The sequence below is a fragment of the Podarcis tiliguerta genome (assembly GCF_965153285.1).
Source record: "Podarcis tiliguerta genome assembly, chromosome: 6".
Lineage (NCBI taxonomy): Eukaryota > Metazoa > Chordata > Lepidosauria > Squamata > Lacertidae > Podarcis > Podarcis tiliguerta.
Genome location: NC_139539.1, coordinates 18,624,129 through 18,647,502, shown reverse-complemented (window position 1 = coordinate 18,647,502; position 23,374 = coordinate 18,624,129). Strand labels below are relative to the sequence as shown.

General features: G+C 43.6%; 1 protein-coding gene across 2 annotated transcripts in view; it reads left to right on the top strand.

Annotated features, from left to right (window-relative positions):
* PTPN1 (protein tyrosine phosphatase non-receptor type 1) overlaps positions 1-23,374 on the top strand; it is a 91,737-nt gene that overhangs the window by 58,224 nt on the left and 10,139 nt on the right. For both annotated transcript variants that reach the window (XM_083446982.1, XM_083446983.1), the window contains exons 2-5: positions 9,630-9,720; positions 12,236-12,336; positions 17,025-17,123; positions 21,766-21,903. In XM_083446982.1, the coding sequence (XP_083303108.1) occupies positions 9,630-9,720; positions 12,236-12,336; positions 17,025-17,123; positions 21,766-21,903 (429 nt within the window). The remainder of the gene's footprint in view (positions 1-9,629; positions 9,721-12,235; positions 12,337-17,024; positions 17,124-21,765; positions 21,904-23,374) is intronic.

Here is a 23,374-nt window from a genome sequence, read left to right as displayed (position 1 = left end):
GGTTATCCTTTGTTATTGAGGGCCAGAACAAATGGGACAATAATTACATAATTAGTAACTGCAGCGGCAGGTGGGCCGTGATAAAGCCCCTTCCCAATACTGCTGTGTGTGTTTAAATAAACACACCATGGCCAGTCATAGAACCATAGAATTGTAGAGTTGGAAAGTGAACCCAAGGGTCATTTAGTCCAACCGCCTGCAATGCAGGAAACTTGTGCTCAAGGTGGGGCTCGAACCTATGGCCCTGGGCTTCGGAATCTCATGCGCTACCAACTGAGCTATCCCAGCAAGTTGCATGATTATTGCTGTGCATGGTTTGATTCTAAGTCTGCATTGAAAAAGGGAGTGGTGGTGTAGTGGTTAGAGTTTTAGACTAGGCCCTAGGAGATCAGGGTTCAAATCCCCACTCAGCCACCACTCGCTGCCTCTCATCCTAACCTACCTCACAGAGTATGTTGCACAGAGTATGTTGCCATTACTATTTGTCTTGATCTCCAAGATCTCTATTTCAGCCCCTTTCACATGAGATCCTTTCAAGTTGAAGTTGCCAGAGACCAAGCGAAGCATGGGCTTTTCGTTGAACAATGGGCATTGTTTGCTGGGGTAGATTTCTTCTTTTCAGCTTGCAGCCAGAATTGGGAAGCACGATAGCTTTTGTTCTAGCTGATTACTTCGTGTCTCTGTGCTCTGACCAGCTTTTGTGTCCTTTTGTTTCTCTGTGTTTGCGCAGTAGAGAATCTGTTGTGATTACCTTGGTATTTTGGGGCAGTCTTCCATGTCAGCCAAAAGAACATGTGCTACTGGTGGGAATTATGGCACTAACAAGCCGAGTAGTAGGGACGTTTTAGTTTATTTATCTGAAATAACGTGTAGGCTGCTCTTCATCATAATGATCCCAATATGGGGTGCAACCATAAAAATACCAGTACAGTGGTACCTCGGGTTAAGTACTTAATTCATTCCAGAGGTCCATACTTAACCTGAAACTGTTCTTAACCTGAAGCACCACTTCGCTAACGGGGCCTCCTGCCGCGCCGCCGGAGCACAATTTCTGTTCTCATCCTGAAGCAAAGTTCTTAACCTGAAGCACTATTTCTGGCTTAGCAGAGTCTGTAACCTGAAGCATATGTAACCCGAGGTACCACTGTACAGTCATACCTCGGGTTAAAGACGGTTCAGGTTGTGTTTTTTCGGGTTGCGGACCGCCAAAACCCAGAAGTACCGAAACGGGTTACTTCCAGGTTTCGGCGGTTGCGCAGAAGCGCTGAATCACAACCCGTGCATGCGCAGACACGCCGCCGCGGGTTGCGGATGCTGCGGGTTGCAAATGTGCATCCCGCATGGATCACGTTCACAACCCGAGCGTCCACACCGTACCATAAAAGCAATAAAACATATTTTAAACAGCAAGCTCTACACCACTAGAGCAAGCTACAAAACGCCTATATGACTAAAACTAGTAGTATCTTATTCAGAGATACAGTACTGGGTATTACAGAAGACACTTGAATTGCATATTCACACAAATGTTTGGAATGGTTCCTTTGCCTGGGCTTGTTTATTGTGTGCATTAACTTGCATTTACAAGGATTGGTCAGAATATTTGAAATCTGATTGATTGATTGATTGAAGTATCTTTTGTTTGCATCCCAAAAGTTGGGCAATGAAGAACAATATATTACCATTTCAAACGAACAGGATGCTTGTAACGCCGTATTATTTTATTAAAACTCGGCAGTCGTATACACCTTATCTCCAGCTTCCTGAAGCTGCCTAAAATAAGATTTGCAAAGCTTCCAGGCAGTGCTCATGTGGCTTTGGAAGTTCCCAGCACTGGGCCATTTCACAATAAGAAGGGCAGGGGTGCTGACAGCCCGTCTCTATGCCCTTACCGTCATAAGCTGGCAAAGATGGCAGACTTGAGGAGGAGCTGTGACTTCTCCGGTTTCAACATGGTGTGATGACTAGGAAAAGAGCAAAGGCTTCTGCATTAACCTCTTTCCAAGTGCTGACATGATTTAATGGTTCTACCTAGTTTGCATACTGAGGCTTGTGTGTTTCAGCACTTAGGCCTGCTGAATGTGGTCCCTGAATGGCTGCTCGCATTAATTCGCATGCATGCGTCAAATTACTTCTCTGGGACTTGAAGCAGCAAGGGGCTTTCTAGGAATACCACATTGCACGGGTACGGTTGTAGGGGTAAGGTCACAGTTGCTTGTTTACTTTCCCTGCCATGTTAGCAAGTAGTGCTGCGTAGTCAAGCAAATGCGAAGCAGTGTGATAAAATAATTGCAAGAATCAAAACTCTCAGTATCCATTGTTCATTGTAAGAGTTTATCTCTCTCTCTCCTAAGAACTTCACACAAAACTTTATCTGATCGGCAGTCTTGCTAATCATGTGCTTGTGTGGATGTTTGTTGGTGTGCAAGGAAGAGTTAGCTCCTTCTCCTGCTTGCCAAATATTTTTTTCATTCTGACTACTTACTGGGGTTAAAGGTTATTGTGTGATTTCACGCCCCCCCCTCCCCTCCCCGGCTGCAATTTCACCACTTTAGATAGTAATTTTGCCTGGATATGTGCCGTTATTGCTGCCATTTCACTATCTTAATTCATTTATATTTTTGTTGCTGCTGAGTTTGTTCGGGTTTTTTGCTAGATTGGTTAAATGAATTGTGACTTTGTGTCACAATTAGTCTCAGTAATTTTAGTACAATGGATTATTTTGAATTAAGTGCTGTGTTGATGCTTGCCTTTGCTTTTGATTTATCAGTTTCTGTAATGAACTGAATCATTAAGTTGCAACATCTATTATCTGTTGCAACCCCACTTCGAGTGCAGTAATTGCAGAAAAGGTGTACACGAAATAAGCTTGACTTCACTACCTTCCAGTGCTTTCTGATTGATGTCCTCTCCCTTTGCCACGTTGAGGCAAAAAGTTTGTGACAACATAGTCAGCCAGCATATAAATGTGGAACCTTTGACAGCTGCAGTAATATGAGTGGCTGGTACTGCCTGCATTAACAGTTAGCACTAAACCATGGTTGGTCCAACAAACCATTAGTTATCCCAAAGACAAGCCATTGCTTGTTTCGGCAAAGCTTCATTTGCTTTCCAGCTGTTCTTGCCTCATGTAGCACCTAGAGTTGCCTTGCCAAGCAAGGCTTTCTGTTTGGACAGAACACCAAGTCACTGTTCATAAGCTAACAGCAAAAGGTGGATTCAAGTTGTGGTCTGTTGGCAGAAAGCAAACCATGGTTAATCTGTAGGACTGGGTTTGCTCATCCATACTTAGTGCTGTATGCAAAATGGGCATGCATATATATATATATATATATATATATATATATATAAACTTTTAAAGATAGCTTCATATTGGGAAATATTTAGAGGGGCAGAGGTTCTCAAGTAGAAGGTGCAACAAAGTTGTAGCAGAACATTCCAAATAATGGTAATAATGGTTTTGCTTGTTCTGTATATTCTTTCACAGATCTAGGTTAATTAGCAAGCAACATTGTTTCTTCTTTTCCTCTGCAGAGCTTTTTATTTTAAAGGGATTTAAATTCCACGATGAGTTAGAAACAAAGGTCTCTTTTCAGTTGTAAAGAGCTCTGCACCATGCAGCCCATGGATAACATTGCCTGAGTGTTGCAATCCTTGCCTTGTGTGGTTTGATGGAAATAACTGCTGCATTGGTGCAGAGCAGGGGTCAGCAGACTTTTCCAGCAGGGGGCCAGTCCACTGTCCCTCAGACCTGGTGGGGGGGCCGGACTATATTTTGGGGGGGAGAACGAATTCCTATGCCTCACAAATAACCCAGAGATGCATTTTAAATAAAAGGACACATTCTACTCATGTAAAACCACGCTGATTCCTGGACCATCCGCGAGCCGGATTTAGAAGGCGATTGGGCCGGATCCAGCTCCTGGGCCTTAGTTTGCCTACCCATGGTGCAGAGGGTCCTGGCACTCACCTTTTTACTTTGGTGTTGCAGTTGCTTCTCTTGGCCACCTTACAAGTTTCGAGCACCTACTTGTGGCCGCTCTTTGCTTTGAATCAATGGTGATACTGCATACTGCTTCCCTCTTTTTCACACACCCCTCGCCCCACCAGAAGGTGGGTGGCTGTGTTAATAATGCACCAGCATTCATGGACAGCTCTGTATGAATGAAAGAGACAATCTTTACAGCTATATAGGCATAGGATTTATACTGCTCATCTTCCACATACCGTATTTTTCGCTTCATAAGAGGCACGTTTTCCCTCCTAAAAAGTAAGGGGAAATGTCTGTGCGTCTTACGAAGCGAATGTGTGGTCCCTGGAGCCAAATTGCCTGGGGCGAAAAACAGATTGTGCTTTTTTTTTTGGAAAGAGGGAAGGGGGTATTGAAACAAAGCCGCTGATCAGCAAGCGATCGGGAGGGAGATAAGGGACACTAGCGATAAAGGAGGCTGCCTGGGTGGGGGGAAGTAAAAGCACATGGATCCTCAGGATTTTTACATTGGGTCACCAAATTCACCATCAGATCACCTAGCATGTCCATGGCTATAGCCTGCACAAAAAATCACGCATCCACTGTTTCGTGGGGCAGCAATGGTGCAAAAACATGGGTACAAAGCACGGATCCACATGGATTTTTGCATTGGGCTACCCCAAACTCACTGTCAAATCACATGTGTGTGGCCACAGCATGTACCACAAAAATCATACTTCCACTATTCCATCTAAAAACTACGTGCGTCTTATGGTCAGGTGCATCATACAGAGCGAAAAATACAGCAATCATTTCAGTGGCCTAATGCAGAAGAACAGAGGAGATGGAAGTGAGCACCGCAGGGCGCCGTGGGAGGAGCAGTTTCCATACAGAGCAACCCATTTTAGCACCAATATACTTTGTACAATACCTAATCATTTGATGAGGATTTGGTATAGCGACTCTAGCAAGACAAAGTCGTGCCTGTTCCCCTTAGGTTCATGTAGACCAGGGATGAATCTTCACCCTCGTGCAGCTTTAATCAGGCTTCTTATTCATGAAAGAAACGGGAAGCTATTCAGTTGAGATTTTCTGGGAAGGTGGGGGGATAGTGATCTGTCACCTCCCCCCCCCCCCCATTCACAAGCTGCACTTTGCTGCCATGTCTGTTTTTCCCCCTGAACGATTCAAGCACATGAGATTATTGTGACTCATGCTTAAAGCACATTAAGTATTTAACATTGGAAATCTTGTGTTGGTGAGGTTCTTCCTCTCGAGGTTTTCTTCTTCGTCTTCTTTCTACTTGGGGTTTACTCGAAATGCCACCTGTTTCTTGGAATGACGGGGCTGTTTCCAGTGGGAGTAAGTGGTGAACCTGCATCTGGGCTGCTTCAGGCTGCTAGTGGGGGCTTGAAGCGTTTCAGTGCTCCTCCGTACGGAAATCAAAATGAAAATGAAAAATCCATCTGCAGGGGGCGGAACTAGGCTAGGTTTCCTCTGGCATCCAGTTTTCATATATATATATATATATATATATACAGTGGTGCCTCGCAAGACGAAAAGAATCCGTTCCGTGAGTCTCTTCGTCTAGCGGGTTTTTCGTCTTGCGAAGCAACCCTATTAGCGGATTAGCGCTATTAGCGGTTTAGCGGCTATTAGCGGCTATTAAAGGCTTCAGGGATTAGCGGATTAGCTGCTAAAAGACTATTAGTAGCTTAGTGCCTTAGAAAAAGGGGTTGGGGAGCGGAAAAAAATTGCAAGAATCGCAAGACATTTTCGTCTTGCAAAGCAAGCCCATAGAGAAATTCGTCCTGCGAAGCGCATTGAAAAACGGAAAACTCTTTCGTCTAGCGGGTTTTCCGTCTTGCGAGGCATTCGTCTTGCGGGGCACCACTGTATATATGTCCCTCTCCCATTGAACCAATGGAGGGGGAAACGGGAAAATATTATAATCTTAAAATATCTAACTGTGAAGATACATAAAATGAAAGGGTATAAGGTCAATGAGAAGGAGGAGGATTGGTTTGAGAAGCTATTTGGGCAGGTTTGAACAATTTGGGGCAATTAAAATGTTAAAAGTTAAATAAACCTTGTGGAGGGAGGAGTGTTAAGGTATATAGAATTGTACATATGGTTGATTTAAATACGTTATTATTATGTATACCCAGTGTATATATATATATTCATTCCTCTATGAAGGAGCACTCAATCATGTGAGACCCCTCCCACCTGAAGACTTGGGAGTGGTACTACCCAGACAAAAGGTTGCCACTTCAGCGAGCCCTTAGCTCTATTTTTGTTCTCTGCACGTCATCTGCATTCAGTTACATCAGTGTCTGCTTATCTCAGATCTCTTTTAACAGCACGATTCTGTGATGTTTGACCGCTGCAACTTTTACAGTAGGGCTGAAGAAGTATTCTAAACAGGGAGGGATATCGGACAGCGAACAAGTGTCTACACTCTGCACTAAAACATTTGCACCGCAGTAACCCAAATCCTGTTATCGTATTTAGTGTTGTTGTTGTTGTTGTTGTTGTTGTTGTTGTTGTTGCTCTAGTGTAAGTTTTGTCCTTGATATACTGCACAAGAGGAGTGGGGAATCTCAGACTGGGAGCCAAATGTGTACACGTACACACACACACACAGAGAGAGAGAGAGAGAGAGAGAGAATACCCTTCTCAATCTGGCTTTCAGGACTCTCCCTATAGGCCACCCTCACTCCTCAGCAACACTGTCTCTTCCCAGGCCACAATCCTCACCATTTTCTTTTCGGGCTATAATACATCTTGCTTCTCTGGATGGAGGTTAAGTGTGTGCAGGTGTGTGTCCACTGTACGGAGCTAATATTTGCGCCTATTGCTACACATATTTCTGTCTCTCGCCATACCCACTACTAGAATGTGCCCCCTCTCTCCTGGGTCCTAGCCTGGCACTATAACCACTAGACCACCACAGTCTTAACCTTGTCTTCTGGGCAAGACATATAAATGATAAAATGCAGTTCAAATGGGTAGGCAATGTGGTTGCCCTCCAGATGTTGTTGGGAGAAAAAGAGAGTCTTCGCCAGGTTCCAGGACAACCATAAAGAAGGTACCAGGCAAGAATCTCTGGGGAGGGAATTCCACAGCCAGGTTGGTACCTGCACCAAGATGGCATTTTCTGTAGTGACCACCCGCCTTATTTCACCTGATGGGGGCACCTGGAGCAGGGCTTTCTCCATACTTGAATCAAGAAGGTTTTGGGTTTTTTTATCACAGTAAAAGTGTATCTAGAAGAAGCAATGAATCATCCTGCACGCTCTGTATAAATGTCGGTCATGCTCATTCTTGGAAGGAAGTGAGTTGATGCCAATCTGTCTCTTGAGATCTCTCGGAAAACACATTCATTCCACAGCCTCCTCCCCTTTCACTGATGTCAGAGTACATGCACAGGCTTTCTTTAAGTCTTACCACGTGTGGGGGGGGGGGATGTTTCCAGCTCCCCAAGGGTGCAGAAGTTGGCCACTTGTGACTAGAACTTTGCTTAATGAGCTGAGTGCCATTGAGATGTCTCATAAGAACAGAAAACTCAACGTACGGTTTTGGTTCCCCTGCCTGTCACAAAGGGCGTAGCTGGATGTCCTTCTCAAGAGGAACAGCAGTAGTTTCACCTCTCAAAGCATCTATACTGACAGTACCAAGATGAAGTGTTTTATTGCAGAAGTTGACGCAGAAGTAGACTATTGTGGTTGGGGGCAAAGACAGGTGTGGCTCCATAGGCGTTCGTTATGGCTGGGGAATTGGAAATTCCATGCTCTGGTTTTTGTTTCATTTTGCAGTATTTATAGGCTGCCCTGCTTTTTTTAAAAGTTCAGGAGCCAAAACGTACGAGAGCCAAGGCGTTTGGCTTTCAAGGTACGACTGTAGAGTGCTGTGGGATCCCAGAGTATAAATGTTGAGGAAATCCCATCTTCTTGAGTCAGCCATCCAAGTATGAGTGGAGCAGCCAAAAAGCAGGATCCACCAAGACCCAACATGATAAGCCTCTCTAAAAACGTACTATAGCTGATGGCATAAAAAGCCACAATGAGGTCCAGGAGAATCAATGCCATTGTACTGCCCATGTCATCTATAGGAGTGGACAAAAGAGTTTTTCTTCCAAAAATAAATCTAGAAAGTCTAGAAGTTGACTGGCTACTCTGCATCCAGGAAGGGAATGTTAGCCTCCATTGGACATCTGTTCACATCTTCTGGGCCCAAGGAAAGTTTCTTCAGAAGCAATTACACCGTAGTCTCTTTAGTTCAGCAATAGTTCTGACACTGGAGGACTTATTCTACCATGTGCTGGGAAATGTTATAAAAAGTCAGAATAAACTCGGAATGTAAGAGGGTTTACAAGGCCACTTGCAAGTTTAGTACTTGGCAGAACTGTGTATATTCTGCCAGTGGTATGTGTGTCCCTGAAAAAAAAAATTCACTAGGATCTGGCACTAACTCTCTATTATGTCTAAATTGAGTACAAAAAACAAAGTGAACTTGCATGGTGTTCATGTACGTCTTATATTTATTTAGTTAACAAAATAAATATAAAAAATGGCTTCACTCCAAGCCTAGTCAAAAATGATGCATTTGGCCCAGCCAAATTTGTTTAATTTTTTTGGATGACCATTTAAGCTGAGCTTTACTGTTCGTTTTGCATATGCAAGGAAGATCCCACTCCTGGAACTTCTTAAGTTTTTTTATTCCAGCTTGTTTTTTCAAACTGCTTCAAGTTAAAACCCAGCAATTTGCATTTCAGTTTCTGAATCTATACCAGGTCTTCTGTATTTTTCTAATGCTGTGTGATTCCTATACCAAGTCCCTGTCATTTTTAAAAAATGGTTGATTTACTTAATATTTTTAATCCACACTTCATTGCTACATAGTGCAATCCAATTTCAGACAGGTTTGGTTTTATAATAAGGCAGCACAAAAATCTTTTAAGTTCGTTGCTTCTAAACTGTACTGCTGACGTGGTGCACAGAACACACTGCATACAAAGGATTCTTTTGAAATCTATGGCTCCAGCCCATGGCGCTGATGACTCAAGAAAACTTGAGTTCTTATCTTAACCAGACATGTGCAGCCCTTAGCTATTAATACGTATTTACGAAATGGTGGCATGTAGGATACCAAAGGACAAATGTGTTCTGGCAGAGATATCCCTGCCTATCTACTTATTTTGCAATTAATACAAGACCCACTACTGGTAATCGTGGTCTGGAAGTGAAATTGTGCTTTCTCCTGTATGTCACACAAATGAAATCTGGCAAATAACATGGTCTCTATCCTAAAATCCTTACTGTGCAAAATCGTTTTTCGGTGACGTTGTGTGTGTGTGTGTGTGTGTGTGTGTGTGTATATATATACATATATATATTGCTCAGCCTCTAATGTAAGATTGAACATGGCAAGGATTCTCCTTGGGTGATTCCATCTAAAAACTGGAAACAATGGTTTTAATGGTTTCTTTGCAGACTCCACAAAATAGAATCAAGCACTGTGATAAGCCATCAGCTTTGAGTGTTTTTTATTCCTGAACCAACCAAAAGAAAGCAATAATAATAATGTACAGTGAACGAACTGAGACCGCCATGTAGATTTACAGCACAGCTAAATTTCTTAATTTATTTCCTTCTAGGACATAAGGCATGAAGCCAGTGACTTTCCATGTAAAGTGGCCAAACTTCCCAGAAACAAAAATCGCAACAGATACAGAGATGTCAGCCCATGTAAGTTCTGTATCCCTCTCAATACGTTCAAGGAGTCTTTACAAAAGGGTGGAGTAGTGCAGATGCAATGCCAAACAAGGTAAAACTGTATTGTTTCCAATGTGTGTGCAACTTTAAAACAACACCCTGCTGTTGCTTTAAATAACAATTTCAAAATAGGTTGCTCTGTGCTAATTTGATAGTATACCAAAATATTACCGCTGGTCCTCCAGCATTGTAATTGGGCAAAGACATGCAAAGCAGAGAAATTCGCAGCTGGGGCAAGCAGAGATGGAGTCCAGTTTGTCCCAAAGCTGTAGAGAACTTGCAGTCATAGAATCATAGAATCATAGAGTTTGAAGAGACCACAAGGGCCATCGAGTCCAACCCCCTGCCAAGCAGGAAACACCATCAGAGCACTCCTGACATATGGTGGACAGTATGTCCACCTTGCTCATCTCCCCCCCCCCCCCAACCTTTCAAATGCCCAGCTTTTTCTACATGCCGGTGATAAACTTTGCTAGGGTTCGACCTTGGGTGGCATTTTCCAATATCAGACCTTCGTCCTGCAATGCCTGCAGTAGTGAAAGAGAAGTGCCTGTGAGCTTGTGAAGGTTGCGTTTTCTTTTCCTTGTTGAGTAAGCTCAGCCTGTTTCCATGCACTAAGCAAGGGCTTCTAGAATGGACTGGTGGGTTTGGGTTCCGAGGCAAGCAATGAGCACAGACACTTGGCTTTTTAGAAGTTAAGAGAAGAACTGCCGTTGCTCAGTCTCTTTCATTTTTAATGTCTAGTTTAAAAGCTGGGTGGTTTCCTGTTTAATCACGTAAAAACGCTTTGCCTTCTCGTCCAGCATTCTGCTTCACAGAGTAACTAACCAGTGCCTGCAGGATGCCCACAAGCACTGGACGCATACAGAAGCACCATCTTGCTTTTCTACCCCACCAACTGATCTTAAGAGGAATCTTGCATCTAGACCTGGCTGTACCATGTAACCATGAATAGCCTTGTCCTACGTGAATTTGTCTAATTGGCTTTCGAGCCATCTAAGCTAGTGGCTGTTGCCACAATTCGTAGCAGGGAATTCCATTTGTTACCCACCTCTTCTCCAGAAAGCTCAGGACCATGTGCATTGAGTTATCTCAATTTATCATTGCAACAATCCTATGAGGCCTGTTTGGCTAAGAGGTGGATGAGTGGGGATTTGCAATTAAGTCTCCCTGGTTAAAATCCAGGATTGTCTCCACATTGACTGCACTGGCTCTCAAACAAGCTGTGGTGAACTTTTCTAGCTGTTCAATTCCCAAGTGTGTCATAATGACCACCTGCATCTCATGAGGATTTTTTTTTAAAAAAAAGTCATGTGCATTCAGTCACAGATCTCCTATCTACATTAATGTTGAAGATACGGTATCGCCATGTACTGGAAAATCTCTACCATCACTTAATAGACTAAAAATCAGCTGAGTCTTCCAGGAAAACTCAATAGAAGCTATAATGTTGCACATAATTTTGCTTACTGATCAGTTTTAGGGGTTCTTTTTGTGGTAACCACCATTGATTTTTGTTTGTTTTAGATGAAACGGCTTCCAGTCAGTTTGGTTTTCCTGTAAAATGTAGGGATTCTTCTATATCTGGGTAGGCTAAATAGAGCAAACTTCAGATCTTTTGAAACGAAGTGCAGATACTGTCAAAGTGGTTTGACTATTGATAATAGCTGGGTGAAACATTAATTGAATAAAAGATACGCAACAGTGTAGGTGAAGGATTATGTTTTGGAATTATTGATATTCCGATCTCTTCTGAAAATATGTGACATAAGCATACAACTTCAGCCTGGTATAGGTCTGCTTATATCTATTTTGATTGAAAGTGAAAATGCGAACATAACATCTCTTTTAATCCAGCTTGCACACCACATTAGACCATAGTTAAAGTGAACTATGGTTTTATGTGTCCGATCAGCATGCTGGTTCATTCTGATGAAATCACGGACGCCCATGATTTCATCAGTATGAACTGTACCAGAAAGTAGACAAGTTGTAGTCTGGCTTCTTGTTACATCCCAAGCTGGATTCATGGTTTGTTTCTCCAAACAAACCACAAGCTGAAGCCAAGGTTTATTCTTCACTTACCACTTGTGGTTTGCTTGCGGGAAACAAACCTCATGCCCAGGTTTGCATGTTACAAGTCAAACTGTGGCTTGTCTCCCCTCCAGCACAGCAGGAGTGGGAAAGGTCAAAGCACCCACAATATCAGCAGTGTACACCAGCATGAGCCTATGCTTGTTCACATTAAACCATAGTTTATTTTAACTATGGGTTAACATGACGTGCAAACTAAGTAGTTGTTAGTAACACATCTTATTAAGCATCAGTCACACACTCTTTTCAGAAGAGTTCTTGAGAATCGTATATAATGGGTGCTGTCCCATACTTCATTATTTTGAATTGAAAGATGTTAGCCCTTCTTTTTGAATAAGCTGCTTTGCATAAAATGAATAACACGCAGTGATTTTCTTAACTGTGCATTCTACAGTTGACCACAGTCGAATTAAGCTGCAGCAGGATGATAATGACTATATCAATGCCAGTTTGATAAAAATGGAAGAGGCGAACAGGAGCTACATCCTCACACAGGTAAGTGCTTGAGAGAGGAGGAAGGATGGAGAACCCATTTCATAGTCTTCCATACCTCTCGTTCGGTCTTTGAATCTTATAAATGCATAGCTCATGTGTGGCATGAGAGACAATTGGTTAAAGGCATTCGTTTTCCCTGTTGTGCAACACTTCACTGCTGTAGAAATGCCCAAAATAGAAGTTTGCCATAGATAGCCGTTTCCTTCATGAATTAATCTAATCCTATTTTAAAGCCATCAAGAGTTGGTGGCCACCCCTGCCTCTTGTGGGAGTATATTCTATAGTAGGCATAGGCAGACTCAGCCCTCCAGATGTTTGGGGACTACAGCTCCCATCCTCCCTAGCTAACAGGACCAGTGGTCAGGGATGATGGGAATTGTAGTCCCAAAACATCTGGAGGGCCAGGTTTGCCTATGCCTGTTCTATAGTGTAACTATGCACCGCGTGAAGAATTGCTTTCTTCACATATGAGAACTGGGGAAAGTCAATAGAGTGGCAATCTAGAAAAGAGACCCTGCCAATGTTTTGATAATGCTGGACCCTGAAGTACTTACTGACATGAAATATGACTTCCAAAGACCTGGGACCCCCTTCGGAAGAATGTATTTATAAGGCCTGCTTCTGTTTGTATTACACGGCTTCATTACATGGAATAAGATTTTTTAAAAGCATATAAATTCTTTTACACGAAGGATTTTTCTTTTTGTCATTTGTATGCCCAGAATTATGAATTGCAAATTATGATTTAAGCATTCTGAAATCCATTCAAGTTAAACAAGGGATTGCTCCTTCGGCATCTCTTACTGCATAGTATATCCATGATTTTGTGATCTAAGTAACTTTGATGCTGCCGAGTCAAGTCCTCCCTCCTCCTAGCATGTAAAAGGCCATGGAGCTGCTCTTCTTCTCCTTCTTCTTCTTTGACTCTCAAAAATAGACCTCCTTAGAGAGGAGGCATGGGTAATTTCCAGCAGAGCTTTGCATCCCTCCTTGGCTCCTCCCAGCTTTATGTCTTTGTTGTTACTGAACCGGGATCATTTGCTCCCCCAGAGCAGAGTGCAGGAAGCTGTGCACCCAGTCCCCTTCCTGTTGATGGTCGGTTTTGTGATCAGTCGTGTCCTTTTCTCTTTCTGAAGCTGTTTCCTTTGATAGAATCTTCACTCTGCCTCCTCCCTCTCTCATTGGCCCAGGCACTTTAAATTACTCCGAGCCTTTTCCATTGATTTGTTTGGGCCTGATCCGTCTTGGTTTCTCGTGTCTGTTTGTCTCAGTTTTGTATGAGGAGTCATGCGAAACGCCAATGATGACTCAAGGAAGTCCCTGTGGACAACTTGAAGAGCCTTTCTTTAGCTTTAAACCTTATTAAAGCAAAGGGTAGAGACATCACCTTGCCAACCAAGGTAGCTATGGTTTTCCCAGTAGTTATGTATGGAAGTGAGAGCTGGACCATAAAGAAGGCTGATCGCCGAAGAATTGACGCTTTTGAATTATGGTGCTGGAGGAGGCTCTTGAGAGTCCCATGGACTGCAAGAAGATCAAACGCATCCATTCTTAAGGAAATCAGCCCTGAGTGCTCACTGGAAGGATAGATCGTGAAGCTGAGGCTCCAATACTTTGGCCACCTCATGAGAAGAGAAGACTCACTGGAAAAGACCCTGATGTTGGGAAAGATGGAGGGCACAAGGAGAAGGGGACGACAGAGGACGAGATGGTTAGACAGTGTTCTCGAAGCTACAAACATGAATCTGACCAAACTGCGGGTGGCAGTGGAAGACAGGAGTGCCTGGCGTGCTCTGGTCCATGGGGTCACGAAGAGTCGGACATGACTGAACGACTAAACAACAACAACAACAAAGCAAAGGGTGGTGGCAGTCAACTAGGAACATCTGTAAGGAAAAGTAACCTCTATTCAAAAATTACACAAATTAATAATGCACACTAAGTCTTTGAAACTCCCATTGTTCTAGGTGCATTTTGCAACAGGGAGCCCTGGGTGCAGTACTGTGCCCAAGATTTCAATTTAAAACTGCAGAGTGGAAGGAAAGGAGGACCTTTTTCTGCCTCTCCACTTCCGGCTACTCACTGAAGACTGGAGAAGAGACCCTCATAAGAATATTAGGGGGGTGGGCAGGGGAAGGACTAGACCATGTGAAAAATGAACACAAGATTTTAGCTGCAGTTCCTTCATTTTCAGCTTTTTATTCTTGTTATAAAAGTGCACCTATACATTCCATTGTTGCACCCATAACCTAGGTCTGAGGTAGCATTTAGCTCCTGGCTTTCATATCTCAGTTTCTAACACTCTGCATACTCCACGAATAGTGATGATAATGTGGCTGAACTGACAGAATCAGTAAGGTATCAAGTCTCCAGGTGCCTGTGTTGCGCACCGAGAATGTCTTTTCAATTTACTTTGGGCTTTCCATAGGTAAAGGTAAAGGCATTTGTTCACAGACAGCTTTCTGGATCATGTGGCGAGCATAACTAAGCCGCTTCTGGCAAACCAGAGCAGCGCACGGAAACGCCGTTTACCTTCCCGCTGGAGCGGTACCTGTTTATCTACTTGCACTTTGACGTGCTTTCGAACTGCTAGGTTGGCAGGAGCAGGGACTGAGCAACGGGAGCTCACACCATCGCGGGGATTAGAACAGCCAACCTTCCGATCGGCAAGCCCTAGGCTCTGTGGTTTAACCCACAGCGCCACCCGCATCCCTTTTCTTCCATGTGTAGGTGTCCTAAATCATGATTATATTACATAGGGTGCATTCACCCTACGCCACAGCATGGAAAATTGAGGGCAAAGTCTCACCCATATAGAAAAACAATCATGTGAAATGAGACCTACAAGGCTCAAGGTCTTGTACCAGTGCCGGATTTACGTATAAGCTAAACAAGGTATAGCTTGGGGCCCCACTCTCTTGGGGGGCCCCAAAAAATGTAAAGGGGGAAAAAATGGATGTACATTTCCAAAATATAAGATAAAAAACAAATAAAATAAAACCTACATACAGCAACCTTGGCAAATGGCTTTAGATACTATTAGATCCATAAATTACCATATAGCATATATTCAACACAAAAAACAGCGACAATTTGTTGTTGACAAAGAACAAGTGGACATATAAAGGGCCCCATTACCTTCAGTAGTTTAGGGCCTCATCAAACCTAAATCCGGCCCTGAGTTGTACCAAAGCGGTTATCCAGCAAACACAATATTCAGGTGCGGTTTGTTTAGTAAACGGGGTGGCAAAGTCCCATCTAAATTTAACGAGTATTTGCATAAACTGCTCCTGAGCAACCAGTCTCCCTATTGAGCTGGGGCGAATACAGTATTGCGGAGTCAAGTAAACAGGCAACATCTGCTCAAGGGTACAAGTCAGAGTCTGGGTTCAAGGATGCATTGTTGAGGATTCATCAGAGGCAAAACGCTGTGGGTGGGCAGAGATGTACATGAGACAGAGGAAATGCAAGGATGAGAAGTTAAATTTGGTGTAATCGCATTCATAGTGGTGAAGCAGCCCTTCGTTTGCTCTGAGCATCTCCCCATAAGCTTTGTAATACAGTCATACCTCATGTTGCGTTTGCTTCAGGTTAAGCGTTTTCAGGTTGCATCCCGCGGCGACCCAGAAGTACCATGCGCAGACTCTCAAAATGACATCACGCGCATGCGCAGAAGCAGCGAATCGCGACCCGCAGACACGGTTTGCGTTCTACTCAGGTTTCGAACGGGGCTCCGGAATGGATCCCGTTTGCAACCAGAGGTACCACTGGACTTAAGGCTCAATCGTGTACCCATGTGCAGCTAATCAGAAGTTAAGGGACTAGGAAGCCTTTGTTCCTGACATCCTAAACTTGGATAGACTGGGTAATCCAAATCCCTTTGGCTCCCAATTCCTAGCAATATCTATTCTGGATTAGTTACTTGAATAGCAACAGGATATAGCATGCATTCGGGTGATATTAAATGCCAGTTGTGGGCTAATGGAATTGACTTTTAGCCACTCGGCCATCAGTCACTTTCTTTTCCAAGGGGCTAGTTCGCTGCACTTGCAAGCTTGGTGAGTGCAGGGTTCCCATTTTGGCCAGCCTAATATCCTTAGTAAGTCTTTTGTAGATGCATTTTAATACATTGGACCTCATGGGTTGATATGTGAGGGACTGGTGGGAAAGGAAGAACCTTTGACCTGGAAGAGAGGTTACTTTGAAAGTGGATCGGGTAAACATCTAGCAGGAATAGTAAACTCTTCCTGACCTTGCGTGTCAATGCTATGCCAAGACTTTTCATGAAATGATAAAGATGGCTGAATTTCCTAGCAGTTGGCTTTTATTGTCTCTCGTTTCTGTGAATTGTAAGTTCCATTGATTGAACAAGCGTCTTAAATTTATCATGCAGAGTGGCGTTTTCATTTTTCTCTCAACAAGCTTTCTTAGAACTGTTCTTTACAATTCCTATCTAGCAAATAATGAAATAAGGACCTGGTTCTCTATAAAACTTTCAAGTTCTGCATCCTTAAAGATTAATATTTGGCAACTCCACAATATGAAGCGGGGTGGAAATCACTTAAAACTTAACATTTTATGTATCTGAAAAGAGGAGCCACTCCCTGTGTTGGGTTTAGAAATACAGAATTGTTGCTAGGCTGCTGTTCTCTGAACTTATACCACATTAAGGCTTTGTATCTTTGCAGGGGCCTCTGCCAAATACTTGTGGTCACTTTTGGGAGATGATTTGGGAACAGAAAAGCCGTGGCGTTGTCATGCTCAACAGAGTGATGGAAAAGGGATCAGTAAGTAACGAAATCACACACACACACCCCAATGTTTGTTTTGGGATCCTGAGCACATGGTGCATGCACAATTTAAAAACCTGATGAAAATGGTCCGGGGGGGGGAATGCAATAATGCACATGCCAGAAGTGAAGAAAAATAAGTATTGGTTAGACAACCTAGAAATATAATGGAATCTATTATGTTCAGAACCAATTGTGCACTATGAGTGGAATATATTACCAGCCTGCTACCCAGTACAATGAACTTTTTTACTTTGCTCCTTTGCAGTATCAGCATTTGGGTGTAATGAAGGGGCTGAGCATATTTATTTATTTGTATTTCATTTCTCTCTCAGTCCCAAGTTAGTTCATAGAGATGTGGTAGCCAGTGTCAAGTATAGATGCTATCACTGAGCTTCGCCAGGAGAATGAGTTGCATGGACTTTTTATTCCGTATCCCAATTTTTTGGTGGTTCCTATATTGTTGGGCCACGTGGAAAGGTGTGAAAAATTCTTGGGACATTCCTCAGTTATTACTATTTTCAATTCAGGTGTTTTTGTGCATCAGCAGAGCCCTCATGTAGTTAACCAGGGTCAGTGATGTAATTGCTTTCACCATGTGATCCCTGAATGGCTGGGGTCACACAGTGAAGAAGTCCGTTCAGGATTTTAAAAGTGGCTCTGAAGCAGCAGTGTTTTGATGATTGATGACTGCAAACAGGTATGAAAAAGTGCATGTAAGTGTTTAAAGCAGGGAAACTTTGGAGACATTTTGTACCCTTTAAAACAGCAACTTACATATTGAAAATTGAACAGCTTGAAAACTTGGTACAGCAGTAACCGCTGTGTCAACTCTTAGCTATTAGAAGCCCTCCAGATCAGACCTTTTAGTAACCTAAACTTTCAGCTGACATTGCTGTTGCTTTTTCAACCCTTTGCACGTGTCCAAAGAAGAACCACACTGTGCCACTATTTTACTTGTTTTCAGTTGTGTATGTCCTTCCTTCTGTTGTGGAACCCAAGCCAGTGTCCATGTGGTTCTCAGGCAATCCAGGGACTTCTATGGCTGCCATAGCTACAATGATAGTCCCTTTCTTCGCTGTTTTCCCTTTACTTTCTTCTCCTCCTGCTCCCCCTCTGGTCTTCACATTCTCTTACTACTCCCGAAACCATACTGCTGCTGCGTGTGTGTTTTTGAAAGCTCTTCAAACGCTTTAGTAAGCACATTTGATATGCATATTTTTCTTGCTTCAGGGTTTTTGCATAATGCATTTTTGGGTCGCATCACAAACAGCCCAGTGTGTGGGTGCTGTAAAGCAGATGGTGCACTCACTGATGAATAAATCACTTTATAAGTAGTTAGGAAGGGGCGCAGGTGGCGCTGTGGTCTAAACCACAGAGCCTAGGGCTTACAGATCAGAAGGTCGGCGGTTCGAATCCCCACAACGGGGTGAGCTCCTGTTGCTCGGTCCCTGTTCCTGCCAACCTAGCAGTTCAAAAGCATGTCAAAGTGCAAGTAGATAAATAGGTACCACTCCAGTGGGACGGTAAACGGCGTTTCCATGTGCTGCTCTGGTTCGCCAGAAGCGGCTTAGTCATGCTGGCCACATGACCCGGAAGCTGTATTCCGGCTCCCTCGGCCAATAAAGCGAGATGAGCGCCACAACCCCAGAGTCGTCCGCGACTGGACCTAACGGTCAGGGGTCCCTTTACCTTTAAATAGTTAGGAAATTCATACCCATGTTTACCTTAGGGCAGAGGTGGGGTACTGTTCTAACCCCAAGAACCGCCTTAATTTGTGGGGAACATCGCGGAACACCGCGTTTTGGGACCAAAGACAAAAGTGGACAGTACAATGGATGTAACTCTTCACGTGGCCATGTGCAACCTCCCCTACCCCCAAATGCACTTGTCCATCTACCATCCATGCATGTAAGAGATACTATTCAAGGGCAGTTCAAGGACACATTCCCATTCAAGCAAAAGCATCTGAGGCGGCTGCGGAGAACCTGAAGATTAGATAAGAGAAGACTGGGGAGCATTCAGCCCCTGGGCTTGAGGTTCCCCACCTTAGGCAAAAAAACAGGCAGTGGCTCCATCACTTACACAGGTTAATCTGGAAATGGTTCATGGAGCTGGTTAGTTGACTTCTGAATTTATCATCGCAGACATCCAAATCATTCCCTTTACGTTAAAGTGGTGAACACATGGGTGTCCATGTGCCACGTGGCCTGTGTGCGAGAGATTGACAGCTGAGCCATCATCCATGCCTCTCATTTCATTTGTGAAGTTCACCCAACTGTTAAGTAACGTGTGATGAAAGGTGTTGTCAACATGGTGCTTTCCAGATTGTTGTTGGACTCTAACTCCTATCAGTCTCTGGGATGATGTGAGTTGGAGTTCGATAACATCTGAATGGCACCACGTTGACTACTCCTGTGTTATGAGCTCTCTTCTTCTGTCTTCCTTCAAGTCTTCGGCCTTGAAGGAGTTGCCAGGCTTGCCTGCCCATGCTTCTCTTTCCAAACGACAGTCAGTCGACCACTTGCCATAAATAACCTCGCAGGCGTTTTTCAAAAGTCCTTGGAGTGAGGAGCGAATTGTATTCCTTATAGGATATAGGAAAGATTTATGGAGAAGTCGTCTGCAGTAATCACTGTCTTGTTGAGTGGAGGTTTCCAGTTCCCCAGTAATATGCGTAGTGAAACAAATCTAAAACGAGAAGTACAGTAACCACAGACTCAACCATTCCTTCCTCTCCCACTCACCCCCACTCATTCTTTCTCCACTGCCAGTAAGCTTGAACAAAGCACAGAATTATTGAGATCCCCTGAGGGAAGGCTGCTAATGCTTCTCGACAAACGGTTGAGGGGGGATACTCAATGGGAACTTGGCAAAAACACTATTTGCCAAACCATTTAGTGCAAAAAAAAAAAAGATGTTACATGGAGCAGATTCTCTTGCAAGCTGCGATTAAAAATAAATTTGCAGAAGATTAAAAATTCTTTCTGTCTCCAACCAAGTCGTATTGTTCAGGAGTTAAATGGAAAAAGACGTTGGTGCCTTCTATGATGGGCTATCCTACACAGAATTCCTTCATTCCCCCCCCCCCCTCTGGATAAAACATTTTGTGGGTTGGTAAACTATTGCCTCAAACACTTCTTTTGTGTAATACTCCCTAGTGGATTATACCAGTTTCCGTTCTATAAAAGGTCTCCAGTATTACCATCCCATGTTGGGCTATTTTTGATCAGTAATTAAATAGCATAATTATCCATCTCTTTGTCATATGGTAGAAAAAGCAGAAAGAATAAGGCTGTTGCGCTGAAAATGGAACACTAAAAATCCAAGAACAGTAAACATTTCCCAAGTCCAATGTCATTGAAGTTGTATTGAATTCTGCAGGGCAGCGTTCTCCATGAACCCAAGTTCTTGGTGTCTACAATTGTAGGTTTGATAGTTGTCTCAACCACTGGACACCATCAGCTTCATGGCATATAAACATTCTAGCGATGCAAATCTTGGATTTCCTGGGAAATTATTATTCAGAAAATTACTATGATCAGTCAAGAACTTAGGTAATTGAAATGCCCAGACTCCATTTTCAGTGAGAACAAACCGCTGTAACCTTTAAACTATCCCATATGGCATCAAAATGATCTCATAAGACTGGGATTTGGGGGAAAGGGGTTGAACTGAACTGAACAACTCAATTGCATCTGTGTCTCTTGATTCCTAATTAAAAGCTACAGTTGTGTGCATGTATACTTCTAGCTGTTCTCCTGAATAGAGTCCCATAAATCGTTAAGGCAATTTTGTTGGCTCGTTGCAGTTGTCAGTTTTGCCCAAATGAGGTTTTCCCTAGCTGCCATGTTCTGTAATCCCAGATCGGTCCCAGAAATCCAGTGCCTAGCGCCAGTCCGTGGCACTCAAAAATATGTTTTGTTCACTCAGTGGTTTCAGTGGCTTAAGGGGTAATCACAGGGGTTTCTCCTGTTGTTAGCGGTTGAGACTTTCAGCGTAAATTCTTAGGGATGGATGAACACACACAGGCACTGGAAGCTGCAGCCTACAGGCACTCCACTCCAGCCGGTATCCAAGGCAAAGGTCTCTTTCCACATCCTGCCACCTTTCAGTGCCAAACTGAGACCTGCATGCAAACTCATGTGCTACACCACTGGCACACTTCCAACCCCAGAACTGATGTGCACTGCATTCAATCACTGCACTTTGCAAGTGATCTCTTCCAACATCACCCATGCTTCCTTTGGCATCTCCTGTGACTTTCCAGATGTCGACTTCCCATCCGTTGCAGCCAGCACAACCATTAGTCAGTTATGGTGGAAGCCAAACACAGGTTCACAACAACGGATTTTAAAGACTCGTTTCTTTGCTCAAGTCCTTCCCTGTGCAATTTCCTTCCTCTTCTTATTGACTGGAAGCCTGTGGGAAACGACAGCCCCCCCCCCCCTTTTCATTTCTGCAAGTCTGCTTTTAGATATTCAGTAAACTACGTCTGTGTGCCACATGTACACGGATAATACGAAGGGGCTGTCTATAAGTGCCATGCATGCTGATGATTTGTAAATAATGCTTGCCGTTCTGGGCGACTCCTTGTCAAGCAGCTTGAACACGAGTCTTGCTTGTTTTCCCCCTCTAGATAAAATGTGCACAGTACTGGCCGCAAAAAGAGGAGAAAGTGATGCTCTTTGAGGATACAAACTTGACATTAACCTTGATATCAGAAGATATAAAATCCTACTATACAGTACGACAGTTAGAATTGGAAAACCTCACAGTAAGTATGGGGAAGCTCAGTGTTAACTATTTCTCCCTCACACATACACACACTTTTTACAAACCGTATTTTGCTGTATTAGTCTCCTGCATTAAGAAGATGGATACTTGATGACTCTTTGCTAGAGCTTCAAGATCTGCTCAATGCTGATGTTTCAGAATCTCAGCTGCGTTGAAGGTTTTTTGTTCTAACATTTGAGAAGTTGCCGCACTGGCTCTTCGGATTCTAGTTCCTAGGTATGGGCAGCACATTCAACACAGATAAGCACATCAGGGGTTTTTTTTTCTGCCATCGTACCTTCAAACATCTTTGCAGCCATGGGGGCTAGAAATACCGCAGGAATTCTCAGAGTTTCCTGTCTCTACATTCTTGGCAGTTGTGTGGAAATAGAAGTGGGGAAAGGAGTATGTTTTCCATATTTCCCCATTTCTCTTTTTTTAGCTTTTTTAATGAGAAGAGCAATTAGGTCATGTCCCATAGTAAAGTACTTCCTAGAACGAGTGTGGAGGACTGTGTTGATCTAGTGGGGCAGATTTCTACCTCCCTCACCTGACACAGTTATGCTTAGTGAGCCTTTTTCGCCAGCATGGGTTTTGCAAAACGCTTTGCAAGGGACCCAGCAATCAGCTGATAGTTGAGTCTCGCTGAGACCCTTGGAAAACACTCAACAAGATAGCGCTTTGCAAGGGTCTCAGGCAGACCCGAGTCCCTTGCCACAAAAAAAAGCTGTCTTGCAAAGAATCAAGTGATATCCAGGCCTCGTGGATCGCTTTGCACAGGGCTTTGCAAACTCTCCTTCAACTGAGCAGGTTCCCATGAACTTTCTCCTAGATCTTGTGCCAATTGCTGATGGCAAACCGCAGAATCAGACTGCATTTGAATCAAGAGGCAAACCCTGTTTAGCGGTTCTAGTAGTAAACAGCTACCATGTAATAATCATATAGGATCTTAGAGCAGATATGGGGAACAGTTCCCAGCCAGCAGAAGAGATGCTTTGGTACCCAAGTGCACAAAACCATAGAATTGTAGAGTTGGAAGTGACCCTGAGGTTCATCTCTTTCCCCCAACGATTTTGACAGGTGCGCTAGACCACACTCCCCAGTCACCTAATGGCACCGTGACATCCATTGATGAATTTTCCTTTGCCTGTGCGGTTTGAAATCGAACAGGGCTTTGCAAGTGCCGACAATCAGCAGTGCCTGCAAAGCCCACTTTCAGCAGGAAACTGCGTCTGTACCTGTCCCATAGGGCAGGTGGACTTGGCCTGGGCAAAATGGTCTCGCATGCCAGATTGGAGGCCTAGCCAGTGTGATGCAGCCCCTGGGCTGGAGACTCCACAGCCTTGCCCTAGAATATCATGAATTACAGTGTCCCTACAGTGGAATTTAATACACTCTGTGAATCTTTTTACACGTGAGTAAACTTTTTGTGGCACCCCATGAACTAAATGCCTCTTCAAATGCAGCCTTGA